We start from the raw sequence: 17,434 nt of genomic DNA, 5'->3' as shown, positions 1-17,434 counted from the left end.
AAAATATTGTTTTTGTTCTGAACTGGCAAGGGGAAAGAATATGACTTTTGCAAATAGTGTCAGAAGAAGGACTAGTTAGCAATTTTGAAGACTTAACAAAGGTTACCCGCAGAACGAGTTGCAGGTGATGAATAACCCGAACCCACTAAAACCAAAGGGAGAGGGAAACGAAGAGCGCAGAGGAACCGTCCTTCCACATAGCAATGGAGAATTTGCAAAGTGCTCTTAAAGATTATAGCTTATCAGTTTCCACCGTCCCAGAAAAGGGTCGTTCTCTCTTCGCTACAAGGGATTTCTATCCAGGTATCTCACTCTAGTTCCAACTATTTTTCTCGCTTCATTCGTTACTTGTTTGTAAGTTGAATGAGTTTAATCAATGTTAAATGCGTCTCTGATGTTGCAGGGGATGTGATTATAGGCCAAGAACCTTACGTTTGTGTTCCAAACAACTCCTCACTTTCCACCCCCAAAAGGTGCGATGGATGTTTCACTACATCTAATGTCCTTAGAAGGTGCTCACGTTGCCATGTTGCATACTATTGCGGAACCGCATGTCAGGTCTTATCTTCTCATCACCTCTTCCCCTTTCTTTGATAGATTCAGTTCCGACGAAGTTTGAGTCTAAATATTGCTAATGGGGTTAATATGTTCATTTGGTCTATCAGTGTAACTTTTGTTGTGTTTCTTAATGCTGTTCAGAGGTCAGAGTGGAAGCTACATCGTCTTGAGTGTGAGGTCCTCTCAAGGCTTGACAAGGACAAGAGAGAATCTGTCACACCATCCATACGGTTGATGGTGAGACTTTATCTACGGAGGAAGTTGCAAGATGATAAGGTATATAAAAAGTTAATGTTTGAGTAATGTATTGGTGCAGGAAAGTCAGAGCTGCTTCTTACATTATGAAATTTAAACCTTACCTCATTTTCTGGTTGTATGGAATATGTTTAGGAAGTCAATACAAACATTTATTAATGCAATGTTATAACTGTGAAGTCTTTAACTGAGCTAAATGACTTGTATGGTTCATGTAGTCAGCCTCTCCTAATGGGTCAGGCTTATGCCCTGGTTGTTATTACCAAAATGCAAATCTTATCGTTTTCAGTCAATTAAATGCTGAGAGATGCAAAACCTATTTTCTTTTGATATTTCCGAAGACCGTGAAATTTTCTGTGTGTATATATATACCTGTCATTAACTTGTATTCTGGATATATGTTTGGTGCTCTTGTATTCTCCCTGGAAATGGAGTCCTTAGTTATTGACTGTGTTATTGATTTAGCATTAGCAATCACATTAGCTAATGTTACAATCCCAGAAGATTAACGTGGATGAAGTTAGTTCAAATATGACTGAACCTTCTTTATTAGATACCAAACAGTAATTATGGACTGTTGTGCTTTATACAGAATATTGGTAGAATGTTAATATTCTTCGCTGGCTGTTCTGTTGAATACTTAACTTCCTGTTTCTTTCATAATTTCTATGTTCAGCTGCACTCACATATGACTTTTTAAACTTGCCTTTGATGACTTATCCTTAAAATTCTTTTGTGTGGCTATGAAATATTTCTCCCGTTTATTCAGAAAGATTTTTTCAACCACTATTCAACATTGACCAACTGTAAGAGAGAAATTTATTATTCGTTCTATTGCTAGGTCATCCAAAGCACTGCTATGGACAACTACAACTTGGTGGAGGCATTAGTGGCTCGTATCCTTTTTATTACTATTTTTACCGAAAATGTATTGATATGAATTTAGTATTTTCTCCATTTTCTTACTTTTCATTATGGTTGTTCTTTTTAACATTCACTTTCATGAAGACATGTCTGATATCACAGAGGAGCAGCTGGTGCTTTATGCACAGATGGCTAATCTTGTATATTCCATATTGCAATGGCCAGAAATCAATATAAAAGAGATTGCAGAAAATTTTTCTAAGGTATTATGATGCTCCCATACCTTAATCATTTGAGATAATTATTATAAATTGTTCTCATTTAAAATCACAAGCAGCACTCTCCATGACAAAAAAACAAAAGGTTATGTTCATGTGGATGTTGACCTACTTGTTTTAGACATAAGATCCTGTTTATGTGAATTTGACTCTGATGATGCCATTCTAAGCTCAGATCCTTCTAATCCTGCAGTTTGCATGTAATGCTCATACTATTTGTGACAGCGAGTTAAGACCTGTGGGAACAGGATTGTATCCCGTAATTTCCATTATCAATCATAGGTAACCACTTATTCTACTTACCCGATATATGTATCTATTATCCTATTTGTTGGTAGTGTTCTAATATTGGTTTTACCATATAGTTGTTTGCCCAATTCTGTGTTGGTTTTTGAGGGAAGGTCAGCATTGGTACGTGCTGTGCAACATATACCCGCAGGTACTGAGGTAAGTGTTTCTTTTTTAATTATAAGTCAATTATAATTTGCAATACTTAGTTCATTGGTATGTAGAGCAAGAAATGTCATTTGAGTATTATTTATAAAAACTCAAAACAAGCTTGGGCAGAAAATTGGGATTTTAAACATATTTTGTTTCACATGTCCTTTAGCCTTTTATGTATTTATATGAATATAAACTTCATTCTTAGCTTAATATATTTTCTTTGTTTCATCTCATTGTTCTTTAAGTTGTGTCCACTTTTAACTTGATTTTTTTTGGATAACTACATTTTGACTGTAGATGATGTAAATAGAAGCCAAACTATCGTTGGCACAATTGTTATTTCTAGTAATCCATTGAAAATTTAAGATATGTGGCTTTTCTATGTTAATTAATACTAAAAATCAAAACTCATGCAGCCGTTTTTTGAAGGAAAACTAGGCACCTTTAATTTAAGAGTAGTTTAGTGTTTCAAGATTTCTATGTAGGTGTTGTATCAATAAGATTGTCAGTTCAAATCAAAGATACAAATGAATGTGTGCATTTAAATAAATGGTTGATTTTAATTGTTTTGATAAATGGTAGATTCAAATGGTTAATGATGATAAATTCAACCTAAATATGGGTAAAGTCAAAATTGTTGTCAAACTTTAGGTACCACTTTTGGCCCCAAATCCCAATTGTTTGTTGAATCACCTTTGGCTTGCTTGAACATCAGACAACTTTGCCTTGACACTGCTTCCTGTTTTAATTTGTTACATTTACCACTATTTTATCTTGTGCAGAAATGGCACCTACTTAACTTCACAGTTCTTAATTGTTTCCACAGTGAAGCCGCTGTTCCATGTTTTGTACTCTCTAATTCTGCTATGTTTTCTGGACTAGAACATACATTTCTCCAATGGACTTGATTGACAATTGCACCTTTTGTTTTTATCTTAGAAACTTTTTCGATGGGGTAGATGTCATGTCATATCCACTAGATGATGATAGTATCAATTTAAAATTACTTGAAGATGTTGCATAATATCTTCATTCTTTTCCAGATCTTGTTCAATACAATTTTCTGTGTTTTTTAAGGTACTGATAAGTTATATAGAGACTGCTGGAAGCACAATAACTCGACAGAAGGCTCTCAAAGAGCAGTATCTATTCACTTGTACATGTCCCCGCTGTTCTAAAATGGTACTTGTTATATTAATCTGGGATATTTTTTTTAGGCTTTCATGGCTTATTACATTTCCATAAAATTGACATGCTTTCATTAGCTAATTCAGTCTCGTTAGTTTTGAAGGGCCAGAAAGATGATATACAAGAAAGTGCAATTTTAGAAGGATATAGATGCAAATATGAAAAATGTGGTGGTTTCTTGCTTCGAACAACCGGTAGGTAACCTGCGGCTGTAATAAATGTTCAAGTTGCTGGAGGGGAACATTATAATGTTTTACTGACTATTGATTTTGAAATCTGATGGTACATTTGTACATCCTCCCCTTTATGAACAAGATTGAGATCAAAGATAGACAACCAACCTTTCAGGTGCTTTTATGTCTTTCTTATCGATGACCTTGTTTTGTTTTTTATCTGCTAAAATTGAAGATGGGAAAGGATTTCAATGCCAAGGTTGCCAACTAGTTATGGGCAAGGAGGAGATAAAGGAAATTATAACTGAAATTGAATTGCTATCTGAAGAAGCAGCTTCTAAGTCTTCTTTCTCTTGCAGTATCCTTTAATGTTTCTATTAAAATATATATAATTGCAGTAGCTATTGCCTAAACTTTTCTCCTTTTGTATTCAAATCTTCTGTTCTTTCTCTTTCTCTCCCTTGTGGTGGTCTTGATCCATGTGCACATAAAATGGATTCCTAGTTAATGTTCACGAAGTCAAGTCCTTGACTGTATATAGGTTATCAAGAAGTTATTTCCATTTATAAAAGAATTGAGAAACTGCAAACAAAGCTCTATCATCCTTTCTCAATTAGTTTGATGCAAACTCGAGAGAAGATTTTGAAGGTAAGCTCCTCCTTGTTGTTCTTATCTACTCTACTCTTATTCCTTTATTAATATATCTTGCTCGATGATATTGATTATCAAGCTCAACTTTGCCATTCATGCTTTAATTAGCACAATTCTTATGGAGATTTCTTCAGTGAATGCTGATCTTATTTTCAACTTATCAGTAGAAACAAATTCTCTTGCTCTTTGGTGGTCATAAATTATATTACACACTAGTCAATTAATATGGATTGATATGATTTATATTCTGTTTTGGATGACGCTGCAAATAGTATACCACAGGTCTTCATGACAAAGGGAGCCTGCCTCCTTCATGTATATCCAAAGTTTGCTTGACTGATCTAATTTCTTTATATTAGTAGACTCATTTAATAATTTATTAATTAAAACCTATGCCTGTCTTCTGCTTCTTTTTTTTTATCATTGCATGAGGAGCATGTTTCCACATGAAAAAATGAAGACGGGACTGAAGCTATAGTTCATTGAAGCAATACTTTATGTTTGAACTCCAAATAATAGATCTAAAATATGACAGTTTTTTGTCTGCAGTCATTAATGGAGCTGGAACACTGGACTGAAGCTTTAGCATATTGCAAATTGACCATTCCATTCTATGAAAGTATGTTATACCAAACTCGGTGGATTCACAGTAAATGACATAATAATGAGATTCTGTAGCATTGATTTTTTCAGTAGTTTTTGTCGTTTTCAAAGTTGTATACGTTGCTCTTCAGTTTTTTTTTTTTTTTTTCCATTTATTCCGGGTTGAATGAAAAGAAAAAGAATATTCTTACTTATTGTTAACAATAGTGACACATGGTACTCTGGAAGCAAAGCAAATAAAATCAAGGTTGTAATTTAGATGTTAACTAAACTCCCTAGTACATTTTAATTCCATCAAGTCATCATGTTCTGTTTGCTAATACTAATATCCATTTCCTGGTAAATTTACTTTACTGCAGAAGTGTATCCATCTGTTCACCCTCTGCTTGGATTGCAATATTATACTCGTGGGAAACTAGAATGGTAAGCATCTCTTATCTGTTCAACTAAGGTTTTTGTTAAATTCTTTTCCTTGGTGAAAACATTTGTGTAAATAGTTTTTGTGAAAATTGAAATTTTACTTAGGATGCGGATCAAAAAATTGTCATTAAATCGTAAGGCTCTACTAAAAGTGTAAAACTATACTTAAACTTATACATATTCATACAAAATGATGGAAACAAGGAAAATAACCTCTGAATCACATCAATCAATGAAATACGAAAATTCATAAGCTTATGTACACAACCCATAATTAGCCACAGTTTTTTGTAAGAAATATAAGTTCATAACAAAGCACTATAAAGTCTAATTCTGTGAAATGCTAGAAAATATCTAGTGTCCAACCCTTCCTAGACAACTAGTCTGCTATATGCTACCCCAATCAGGATGATCATCCGGGAGCTTCAAAGTACAAACCCAACATAAGAATGCACACCAAAGAGAAATTGAAGCTGCAAAGTGTCCAACTCTTGAATTACTGTATCGGGCATGAAAAATCCAAAGAAATTTCCTCTGTTGGCTTTCTTAGAGTTACACTTAATTTTACTAGCAGCCACCTTCTATCAACTTTTTGTGTTTAAATTTTCTTGTCCATTTTTAGAGGTTTTAGGGTGGAATGTTCATCGAAAAGGTTTTTTTAGAGATTTTATGTTGGAACTGTCTTGAGTGGATAACGAATCTCTAGAAAACGATTCCTTAAGTATTGATTGGATGTGATCTATATAGCCAAGGCCCAAGGATGCTTGTGAGTTTTGATTATATTCAAATCAATCTATTGCTTTTATTGAAGGAGACGTTTTAATCACTAATATTATGACTGTTGTAAATACACGTTATTTGTAATGTTGAATTGAATTTTTCATCTAGTTTGAAAGAACAGCAGGAGCTAGTTTAAATATCTATCTACAGATTTTGTTTTGAAATTTAGAACTACATTGTTTTGAAATTTAGAACTACATTGTTTTGAAATAGGTATTTGGGAGAGACAGAGGAAGCTGTTAAATCACTAACGAAGGCAGTGGATATACTACGGATTACTCATGGCACAAATACACCTTTCATGAAGGACCTTTTGATGAAGTTGGAAGAAGCCCGTGCTGAAGCCTCTTACAAGTTCTCCTCCATACACTACTAGAATAACAACTGAATCTTACCAAAGACATGGATGCCGTGCTTTCCGGTATTCCAGTATTAATATTGAGCTGGAGGAAATTTTTGCACTATTTACCTTCTAATGGAATGTTAATTTTGTATGTTGGGATAGTGATGCAATTTGGATCTAGCGCTGGAATAGGGGTTGCAACAACGGTGAAAAAATGTTTTCAATTTTCTTCTCTTATTTTGTTTATGTTAACTACGTGACCACTTGCTTGGTAGCGCTGGATTAGGGGTTGCAACAACGGTGAAAAATGTTTTCAATTTTCTTCTCTTATTTTGTTTGTTAACTACGTGACCACTTGCTTGGTAAACATCATCCTACTTGAACTTTCACACTAACGTAATCTTTGGCTTGTCACCTGATCTTTTAACAGAGCTTCTCTAACTACGATACAAAAGGCATAAAAATATGGTGAGTACCAAAATTATAAATGTATAGATATTTAAAGCCCATTTCCTGTTAGCAACAACAAATTGGAAAGGTCGTGGGAAAAATAAGATGTTTTTTTCCTTCTGAACAACCGTATTAAATCTTCCATATTTTAGGAATCCAATTTCACAAATTCCGTGTACTATTTTTTTTCCCAACGTGCATTCATCTGTAGGACCAATACAAGTTTATAACAAAATCTATACTCAATTCATTAATTTGGCGCTTCAGGAACACCTCACAAAATTTATACATGTCCTGTCCTAAATTCACTTGCTACACATTTTAACCCACTCTGAATAATAGGAAATACATACAATGCAACCTAGAACACTACCAACCCACGAAAAGTCGAAGAAAATTACATCGGAGAAAATACAAGACTTCTTCACACCTGCACTTTGGGAAGGAAGATACAAGGAAAGAGAGAAAGCAATGAATAGGGGTGTAAGGTGAGAAGAAAAGTAGAGTATGGAAAAACCGGAATTGGAGAAAAATAACGAAGAGACCAAAAGAATTAAACACCCACTGACCATCTCCCTAGCTTCCCTCATTACCTACTTGTTTCCAGTATTTTTCAAACGTTCATGCAGCTGAATACACAGATCTGACATTTGGGACAGCAGTTTTAGTTGTTGATCTCGTGAATTTTGTGAGTACGTTGTTTTGTCAACTGGATCACTTAGAAGCTGTTGGAGCTGACTACACAGTTGAGATACCTCTGGGTCATATGTACAAGTTTCAGAAATATGTTGTAGCAATTTACAGCTATTATTATCTTGGGGCAAAGATGGATGAGATGGTATAGGAGGAACAAGAAATGGATGTTCCAGTAGCTGAGGTATTCTCCACCTTTGATTGCGGTCCCATGTTAAACACCTCATCATAAGATCCAAAAGCCATGGGTTTGAAACTGGTTCATACGTAATTTCATGATTTGGATCTGTTATGACCTTGAATTTGGCCCAAAATGTCTTGTAATCAGAAAAAGGTGTTCTCCCATATACCATTTGATAAAGAATGCAACCCAGGGACCAGATATCTGATGACCGGCCACACTTTATGATGTTTCCATTGCCATCAGTCTCATTACACATAAATGCCTCAGGAGACATGTAACTTAGTGTACCCACCTATATGAATTTAACACAGTATAAGTACAAATATAATATTTATAGTTAGCTTGACACCACCTTAAAATTGGGATAAAAGTTCAAAAGAATTCGTAAAATCTGTTTTTTACATCACTTATAATGCAATAATGCACACCATTTAACAATGCAAGATAGACCTGCATAATGAAGAAAACTAAAGCCTCAAGGTATGCATCTCAACATGTCCAAGTGGATCAAAAGTAGAGAAAGAGGTGGAAATAAGCATCACCTGTGAATCCCGTTGGATGTTCGTTGTGTCATTCATTATTGCTTTGGCTATACCAAAATCAATTAATTTTAGGGATCCTTTGACAAGAAGGAAGTTGGCTGGCTTCAAGTCAGAGTGCACAATACGTTCCTCATGAATAGTGTTGACAGCTAGAAGAATTTGCTGCAAAAGGTGTCAAAAGAATAGCCTAAGCTAATTTACATCAACAGATATAAAAAAAAAAAAAAAATTCCAACTTCCACGGAAGGAAATTGATGAGTAAAAGAACAAGCAGTCCATAATCATAAATGGCAAGAACAGGTAACAAGTTTGAAAGAACATCATTTCAAATCTATGATGTAAAATTTACAAGGATACATAGTAGATTTTGAAACCTGCCAATAAAATCGAAGCCAGTTCTCATCTATGGTCCGGTGGCTTCTATCCAGTTCCTTCCACTTCTGAGACAACATGTGAGCCAAATCAATTTCTCCATATTCAAGGACCATGTATATACATCCATCATCCTTGACCCGGCCATCTTTATTACTTAAAGAGCCTTTCATAACTTCCTCAAGCAATGCCTTGTCTGTCACCTAATCACAAAACTGACTGATTGAATAAAAGTAAAATACACCAGGACATAAGTAAATAAAACATTTTCCATACACTGCAAACACAAAAATCAGCTCAAAAGAAAATCATTTTATCTTTACATAACCCAAGAGCACAAAAAATGAAGAGATATGAAGCAGAAATAGCTAAAAGCTAGAACAGTAAAGTATCCTGTCAGAAAAATGTCATTGACGAAGTACCTCATAATCTATGAGTTGTATGATATTATCCTTTCCCTTCAGCCTATTGAGATACTCAATCTCTTGACAAAACCCAAATGCAGTAGCATAATCACGACCCTTGAGCTTGATCTTTTTAAGGGCATATATCCTACAGTCTGATGAAATCACTTTGTGTACCTCACTGCTTCCACCACTACCTATCTTGCCAAGACGTTGATAAAGCTTTCCATTAACTTTAAAAAACAAATCAGGGTCATAAGTCCTCTTACGGGGAGCTGATGCACCTTTACTACTTGCAATCTTCTCTCGCTTTTCTACCTTAGAAGACTCCAACTTCACATCTGAAGATGTGATTGTGGATGTGGGAAGTAGTGCCTGCGGTTGTATAGTGGCAACATCCACAGCCTCTTTCCCTTTACCATCATCCCAAGTATATTTAGAATTGCCAGATTCTTTCAAAACCCCCCCCTGTTGCTCCGTAGATCGATGGCTCTCTTTAGACGTCAAGTCTGCATCACCAACACCAAGACAAGAAGCCTGCACTTCAGCTTCTGCCCCCCGATCCACCAACATTCTGTTGGTTTCCTTTTGGAAAACATTTTCTGATTTCACAACCCCACCTTCAGTTACAGGACGAGGATTAGCATTAACCTCCCCAAAAGGCTCAGCAGTCAGATTTGAGCCACCATCTAGATGCGAATGAGAATATCGTGTTGTTGAATTTAGCATAGGTGCCGAAGCTGAATGAACTGAGGTGGTTGTAGCAAATGAAGGTCCCAAAACCGAAGACTGGGTAGCTGGCTGACTCAAAAAGCTACTGAATTGCTGCAAATGATCCTGAGTAACCACACTTCTCTTTGGCAACAGGGAACTCACTCCACTATCACATCTCAAACTTGCGTCAAAGCCAGCCTGCTGAACATCCTCCTTCTGGTTGCATCCAAGCAATGATGATGATGACGACGATGCTTCAATTTGGTTGCCTTCAACCCACTCCATTTCTGCGAATCCAAGCGAACCCATGTGAGACGATAAATTCTCCAACTCAGTGGTGGCCTTAGCATCTGTAAAAAATAAATATCGCAGCAAATAACAGTGACGTGTTCAAAATACACGAGGAGCATTATATAACAATATTTTACCCTGCGCAGTAGAATTCGTGTGAACTGAAAATTGAACTTTCTTCTGAACGTCTAGGTTTTGGGAAGGGACGACGGTGTTGAGTGAGACCTTGGAAGAAGCTTGTTCTTGAGAATTGGTGGGGTCGGAGGGAGTGTTAGATAGGTTTCGTTGTGGAAGTAGCGTGCGCCTTGGCCTTATGCTATTGGACTGCATTGAACCTGGAAAGGAGAAACCCTAGAAATGAGATTTGAAATGAGTTGAATGAGTGAGTGCGGAGTGAACGGAGATTACGAACCGAGTGGACGGTGTCGTTTCAAGGCGGCTTGAACGTGGCGGAGGAAGTCCGGGGAGGAGGAATCCGGGTTAGGCTTCCCATCCATGGAGCAGTCTCCACCGCATTTCTATTCGCTTCTCCCTTCAACTCCGAAACGACACCCATTGAATTGAAATTCAATTTTTCCTTTCGCGCTCCTCCTTCTCCTCCATGGGCCTGCTAAACCCAGCGCCTTTTTGGGCTTGTTACTGACATACAAAATTGGGCCTTCTCAAATTCCAATCACTACTGCGTAGGGTGAACGTTGGGGATTTCTCCCTGCACCGCCATTAGTTTCTCCTGTACCCAACAAATTTTTTAATTTCTACTTTGCCCTCTAAAGTAAAAGTAAATAGTAAATTTTCTCTCTCCTCTATTTAATACATCAACCACCCCTTCACCCCAATTTCAAATTTCACCTAGCGCCCTTTTGTGCGGTAGTAGTTCTCTTTTCTCCACATATGTTATTTTATCTTGTATGTTCTCTTCGCATTTTATCTTTACTCCACATCATCTCACTTTTTTCAAAAAAAGGCCATTACGGATGTTGAATCCAGTTCAGGATTTTGAATTGCAGATGTCGACATCCGATTCACGTATTTTGAAATAACGTTATGGATGTGAATTTGATAACTCAACCATTACGGATGTCGATATCCGATTCAGGATTTTGAATTACGGATGTCGACATCCGATTCACGCATTTTGATATAATGTTTATGGATGTGATTTGCTATCTCAATAATTACGGATGTCGATATCCGGGTTACTTTTGAGTTGCATAGGTTAAAATCGGTTCGAGCATTATATTATTCACTTTTATTGTGGAGGACAAAGTAGGAATTAAAAAAAATTGGGGGTACAGGATAAACCATTTGGGGTGCATGGAGAAGCCCCCTGAACTTTATATCAGGTGTCAGGTTTATTGGACAATAGTCCCAACAAATAAAAGCTTTTAGTTCCTGCACCCTCACAATTTCTTTGTGCACATCCCAAATATAAAAAATATCCTCTTTTATCGTTTATTAAATGATCTTCAAAGGTTGAAATACCTTTTTGTCCCAATTATCGTGAAGTTTTTGTCAAATTTTGTTTTTATGCTCAAATAGGTAACAATTTTCATCAATTTTTTATTTTATTTTTTTAAATCTTTTTTAAATGTCTATGTGTCTAACTCAACATATCACATGTCAAAATCAATGTTTTATATTCAATTTAATCTCTAAATTTTGTTATTTTTGTTCAATTTAGTCCCAATCCTGTTTAAAATTGAGCAAAAATTGGTGCCAAATTTAATTTTTATATAAAAGTTATAATTATGTGAATTTTAATATATTTAATAAAAATGTGAATTTTAATACAAAAATTAAATTTGGTCTTAATTTAGAGAAAGACAAAATTAATTCACATTAACAAAAAACTGACACTAAATTAAACAAAAATAATGAATATAAAGACCAAATTGAATATATAAATTTACTCTAACACATGGTACGTTGTTAGGTTGACACGTCAAAATTTTAAAAAATAAAATAAAATATAGAAAAAATAGTTGTTAATGATTTAAATAATATAAAAAAATGAAAAAATTAAACAAAATTGACGAAAATTAGAACATAAACATAAAAACAAAATTATGAGTGATTTCACATAACTTACAAAAATTAGGATCAAATAGATATTTTAATCATTTGAAAAATTACATATTTCAAAAATTTGTTGGAATAAGTTTTCGGGAATAGGATTTTCAATACAAACCTTTCTAAATGCATAGAATATTTATAGGAATGTTAAATGATTTTGAAAGAATTTTACCAAACACAAGATGTATTTTGGAAAAAAAATAAATCGGAATGAGTTTTTTTTTTTTTTCACGTTTCTCTCTACTTCCTCTCTTCTTATTCCTTTGTACCAGCATTAATAATGGAAACGGTGGTGACAACCACAATAGCGGTGATATAATGATAAAAGCTATTTTAGTTTTTTTTTTTTCGATCAGTGTAGGTATAGTTAGTAATTGTGGAGTACAAGAGACAATAGTCCGAACAGAAACATGAATCTGCTTGGTGCATGTGTAACAATTAAGAAAGTAGCTGGGATGAAGCATATTTTAAAAATCACATACATTATTTCGAGTACATATCACAAATCGTGATTTTGTTTAGTTCAAAATCATAGTTTCAAAATTATTATTTACATTCAAATCCATTGTGACAAAATATTCCATTATCGTTTTTTTTAATGAAACCATTCAGTTAAAATGTACAATGAAAAATATATCTTATCACATTCGTATCTCAAAAGAAGAAATTTTTAGAATATGGAACGTCAATTAATCTCTCTGTTTCGTTCAACATATATAACTATAACTGTTCTGATTAGGAATGTCAAAAATATTTATACAAGTGGGTATCTGTGGATAAAATCTGCAATGGATAGGAAACGGATATTAAAAATAGATATTCACTACCCGCGAATATGGATATTTTTGATATCCGCATGTTAATGGGGTGGGTACGGGTATCATAGTATCCGTACCCGTGGATATTCATACCCGCTAAAGTTTAATTCACAAAAAATACCCTTATATATATATATATATATATATATATATATATATATATATATATATATATATATATATATATATATATATAAGCAGTGACGTTTATGGTATGCTAATTGTCAAATGTTAGAATCAAAATAAAAATACTTGACATGTGACAGTTGAGATTTATTATTTGATTACTTTTTAGGAATCGTTCGGAGAAGGTGAGTTTGTTGATCAAAACACTAATTAAAGAATTTTCATTATGTTGAACGTCATTTTATATTTATTTTTATAATTATTTTGACTTGTATGAACTTGAGTTTATTTGAACTTTATTTAAAATTTATGACAGTAATGTATTTTATTTGAATTTATGATTAAATATTTATTTTGTAAATACCTGCGGGTACCTGTGGATACCCGCGTATATGAAAAAATAGACGGATATCCGCATAACGGATACTCGATGAATATGAGTACAGGTACGGGGCAAATATTTATCCAGCGAGTAGGGTACAGGGGAGCTACTACTTGTACCCTACCCGCCCCGTTGACATCCCTAGTTCTGATTGTTCTCATCTCGCGGATTCAGATTCTGATTAAGGATGCCAAAAAAAGTTATATTTACGAGATAAAATTCACAACGGACAGGGTAGGAAATGAATATTGTGAATGATTGTCCGCTATACTTTAATTTAAATTAAAAAATTAAAAATAAATTATTAAAATATTAACATATTAATTTTGAATGGATTACTTTTTATCAATTGGTTTAAAAAATCTTCATTTATTTGTGAATTGTCATTCAATGGTTAAATGAGTTATTTGTACTTTATTTAAAATTTATAAATATTATGCATTGTATTTTTATTTGAATTTATGATTAAAATATGTTGTTAAATATTTAATTTTACTTTTATAAATATCTATGAATACTTATAGATATATGTAGATATTAAAAAATATGTTGGTACCACATAACATATACCTATAAATATAGGTATAATATAGAATAAATATTCTATTTGTCTCGCGAATGAGATTATTGTACCGTATGGTCCATTGGTCAGGCATATCAAGGTCTAATGGCCACAGGTCGCTCGCTACAAGCGGACCTTTCCGTGGGACGTTGATGTGGCAATCTCTCCCGAGTGCTTTAAGGGAGCTCGCGACCAAAACGCCCCAAGCATTCTTCGGATGAAGTCTCAACTCTGAACACGCTAAATTGGCTACCCGTCGGTCAGCCAGTTTTAGCACCCCCTACATTCAGTTCCAGTTGAACTTTGTCTCCACTCCTATGGAGATCGTCATTTATGAGGCTAGTCGACAGGCCACATGGCTTGTCGGTCGAGCGGCCAAATCAAAACCAAATCAGTATGCTGAAAGTTAATTAAAGTAAAGTAAGTGACTAATCAAGTTTAAAAAGTATTTGGGTCATGATTAAGGAACTCTAATCATAGGCCCACACCATAAACTATAAATAAAGGCCTAAGATAAGTTGGTAAGGACCTTTTAACTCGCATTTATTACAACATTTATTGCTATTTCTGATCGAACTTGAATTGACTTAAGAATCAGAGCCTTTTAGACAGGTACCCCGATCGCCCGATCAACCGAGCGGGAGGAAAAAAAGACATCGAACAAGAGAAAGGATCGAACGAGCTAACTCATGAGAATATCAGACAAAAGGACTTGAGGGTAATTTGAGTGTTGAAAGTAAGTGTTTGACCCCTACACCTGAAACATTTTGGTGCCCAACTTGGGGCCGGGCAATCAATTATAGACCTTATACCCTTATGGTGACCACAAGAAACAGGACAAGCAAAGCAGACGGAGGACGAATGGCCGACGACCAAGCCGACACAAGAGAGATGATCAAGGCCCTACAACAAAGGATGGAAGAGATGCAGAGGAATTATGAGGCACAACTGTGCGTTTTACAAGAAGAAAATGTCGCTCTTAGGCAAAAGGATGATCCCATCCCCTCAACACTGACCGTGCCAGACCTCTCCTGGATGAGCAGAGCACAACTAAGGATGGAAGAGGAACGACTTATGAGCCAACCTCCTCCGATGAGAGCGGAACATTCGCAACCACAAAGGGTAGAGAGGACTCTAGCCTCCAAAGGCAACACTTCCTATACAATTGCTGAAAGCTCGGGAGCCAACAGAGGCGGACATCCGTCTCGTCAGGCAGTACACGCGAAAGGAAATTTCCCCTTCACCCAATTCATCTTGGAAACCCTGTTGCCCGATCGATTTAAGGTGCCGACGTTTGACAAGTACAATGGCACGAAGAATCTCGATAATCATCTGCGAGTATTCATGCACCATATGATGTTCCACGTTATAAGCGACCTGATCTGGTGTCGCGTTTTCTCATCTTCCCTGACGGTGGAAGCACTCGAGTGGTTTTCCAAGATGCCGCCCAAAAACCATAGACTCCTTTGCCACATTGAAGGCCAGGTTCAACACGCAATTCGTGCCCCTACGATCGGCCATCCTAACAGTGGATAACCTGGTCAATATTCGCCAGGAAGATGGCGAATCCTTAAGAAGTTACCTCGACCGGCACAACCGCATATTGGTCAAAATCAAGGATCTTAGCAACGAGATCGCCCGACATCACTTCTCTTATGGCATGCAGCTGAGCGTCTTTGCGGACAAAATAAGCCGCAAAAAATCGAAGACGATGGAGGAGATGAGGGAGCAAGCGACGAAGTTCATACAGATGGAAGACATGCAAGACTTCCGTGTAAAGAAGAGAGAGAAGGAAGACGCGGTGGTGGAAAGGAACCCCCCGGCCAAGTAAGCCGATCGTCAAACCAGTCAAAAGGAAGGGCCCCAAGTTCACCACCTACACACCGCTCATTGTTCCACAGGCGAAGATCTTATAGGAGGCTTTCAGCGTTGAAACACTTCCCTCTCTGAGAAAGAAACCGCCTCCCTCTGACGTCGATGACAGTAAGGATTGTCAGTACCATCGGATGATCGACCACACCACTAAGGAGTGTCAAACCCTTAGGGACAAAATTGATGAGCTTATTTGGCATGGACAGTTCAGGAAGTACATCAAACAGGATTGCCTCGCTCGTAGCTCAAAAAGGAAAAGGAGTCCAGTTCGGGCACGCTCTCAGTCAAGGAGAGACGACTGACCGAGGAGAGTCATCTAGAAGGCACCACTGAAGTAGAAGCCGAAGCAGGAGCAGGGATAAGCCATTACGAGGCTACATCAACATCATTTCTGGTAGATTTGTCGGTGGAGGATCGAGCTCATCCGCCCGAAAGAGACATGTTCGAACGCTCAACTCGATCCACCTGGTAGAGAAGGAAGTACGTTCCATGCCGCCTATCACCTTCACCGACGATGAATTCAAAGCTCCCGACCCAGATCATGACGATCTGATAGTAATCTCCATCAAGGTGGCAGAGTATGGGGTCGGCAAAGTCCTGGTGAACCAAGGAAGCTTTGTCAACATTCTATACTAGAAGACGTTCCAAAGAATGAACCTGTCCGAGGATCTGATCGTCCCCTACAACGAGCAGATCGTTGACTTCTCGGGCGAGCGGGTGGACACTCGCGGTTATTTAGACCTACGCACGAGAATAGGCTCAAGGCGGGACAATCGAGAGGTAAGGGTTCAATACATTTTGGTCGAAGCTAACACCTCTTACAATGTTTTTCTAGGGAGGTCTTGCCTGAACGCCTTTGGAACGATCGTCTTACCCTCCACGTGGCGACGAAATTCCCATTTGACAAGGGAACGATCTGCACCGTGCATGCCGACCAGTAGATTGCCAGGGAGTGTATGCGGTCGGGCTTAAGGTGGTTTTCCCTACAGCCGCCCGAGGAAACAACATCGATCGAAGGACGCAATGATCGACCTCGATCCTCGAACCAACACAAAGGATTGAATGCAGCCCGAAGGTGAGACCAAGGAGCTGCTGATCGGTCAGCAACCAACACAAGTCACCAAGCTGGGAAGACAATTAACTCCGAAAGAGGAGGCACTCTTAGCCAAAGGCATTGACTGAAACAGGGACCTATTCGCCTGGACGTTTACCGACATGCCTGACATCCATCCTGATGTCATGTCTCACAAGCTGGCCACCTTCAAAGAAGCCCGACCGACCGCCCAAAAGGAAAGGAAGACGGGCGAAGATCAAAGACAAGCAGTCGAAGAAGAATTCAAGAAACTGCTAAAGGCTGAATTCGTTCGGGAGATCAAGTACACCACCTGGCTAGC

The 17,434-nt window shown here is 36.9% G+C and overlaps 2 protein-coding genes across 3 annotated transcripts; one reads left to right on the top strand and one right to left on the bottom strand.

Moving 5' to 3' along the window:
* The first annotated feature begins 24 nt into the window (after window positions 1-24).
* On the top strand, window positions 25-6,874 carry SDG37 (SET domain group 37). The gene is made up of 14 exons (XM_028046439.2): window positions 25-303; window positions 404-558; window positions 700-834; window positions 1,655-1,709; window positions 1,822-1,940; window positions 2,149-2,237; window positions 2,321-2,402; window positions 3,477-3,581; window positions 3,691-3,781; window positions 3,996-4,118; window positions 4,302-4,408; window positions 4,961-5,030; window positions 5,374-5,437; window positions 6,428-6,874. The coding sequence occupies exons 1-14, from the start codon at window positions 204-206 to the stop codon at window positions 6,588-6,590; spliced, it is 1,458 nt and encodes a 485-aa protein (XP_027902240.1). The 5' UTR covers window positions 25-203; the 3' UTR covers window positions 6,591-6,874.
* Window positions 6,875-7,230: 356 nt separating this feature from the next.
* PPK1 (putative protein kinase 1) lies at window positions 7,231-10,775 on the bottom strand. 2 transcript variants are annotated; one of them, XM_028048479.2, is made up of 6 exons: window positions 10,620-10,775; window positions 10,345-10,542; window positions 9,221-10,266; window positions 8,801-9,001; window positions 8,427-8,588; window positions 7,231-8,176 (listed from the first exon to the last, which is right to left on the bottom strand). In XM_028048479.2, the coding sequence occupies exons 1-6, from the start codon at window positions 10,702-10,704 to the stop codon at window positions 7,601-7,603; spliced, it is 2,268 nt and encodes a 755-aa protein (XP_027904280.1). In that variant the 5' UTR covers window positions 10,705-10,775; the 3' UTR covers window positions 7,231-7,600. The 2 variants fall into 2 exon arrangements, with proteins under 2 accessions (XP_027904280.1, XP_027904281.1); XM_028048480.2 differs by having other exon boundaries at window positions 9,221-10,203.
* Between the last annotated feature and the right edge of the window lie 6,659 nt (window positions 10,776-17,434).

Source organism: Vigna unguiculata, chromosome 9 (genome assembly GCF_037176805.1).
Source record: "Vigna unguiculata cultivar grain cowpea cultivar isolate G323 ecotype 2 chromosome 9, ASM3717680v1, whole genome shotgun sequence".
Lineage (NCBI taxonomy): Eukaryota > Viridiplantae > Streptophyta > Magnoliopsida > Fabales > Fabaceae > Vigna > Vigna unguiculata.
The sequence above is the reverse complement of the archived record's forward strand: the minus strand, read 5'-3'. Positions and strand labels throughout refer to the sequence as shown.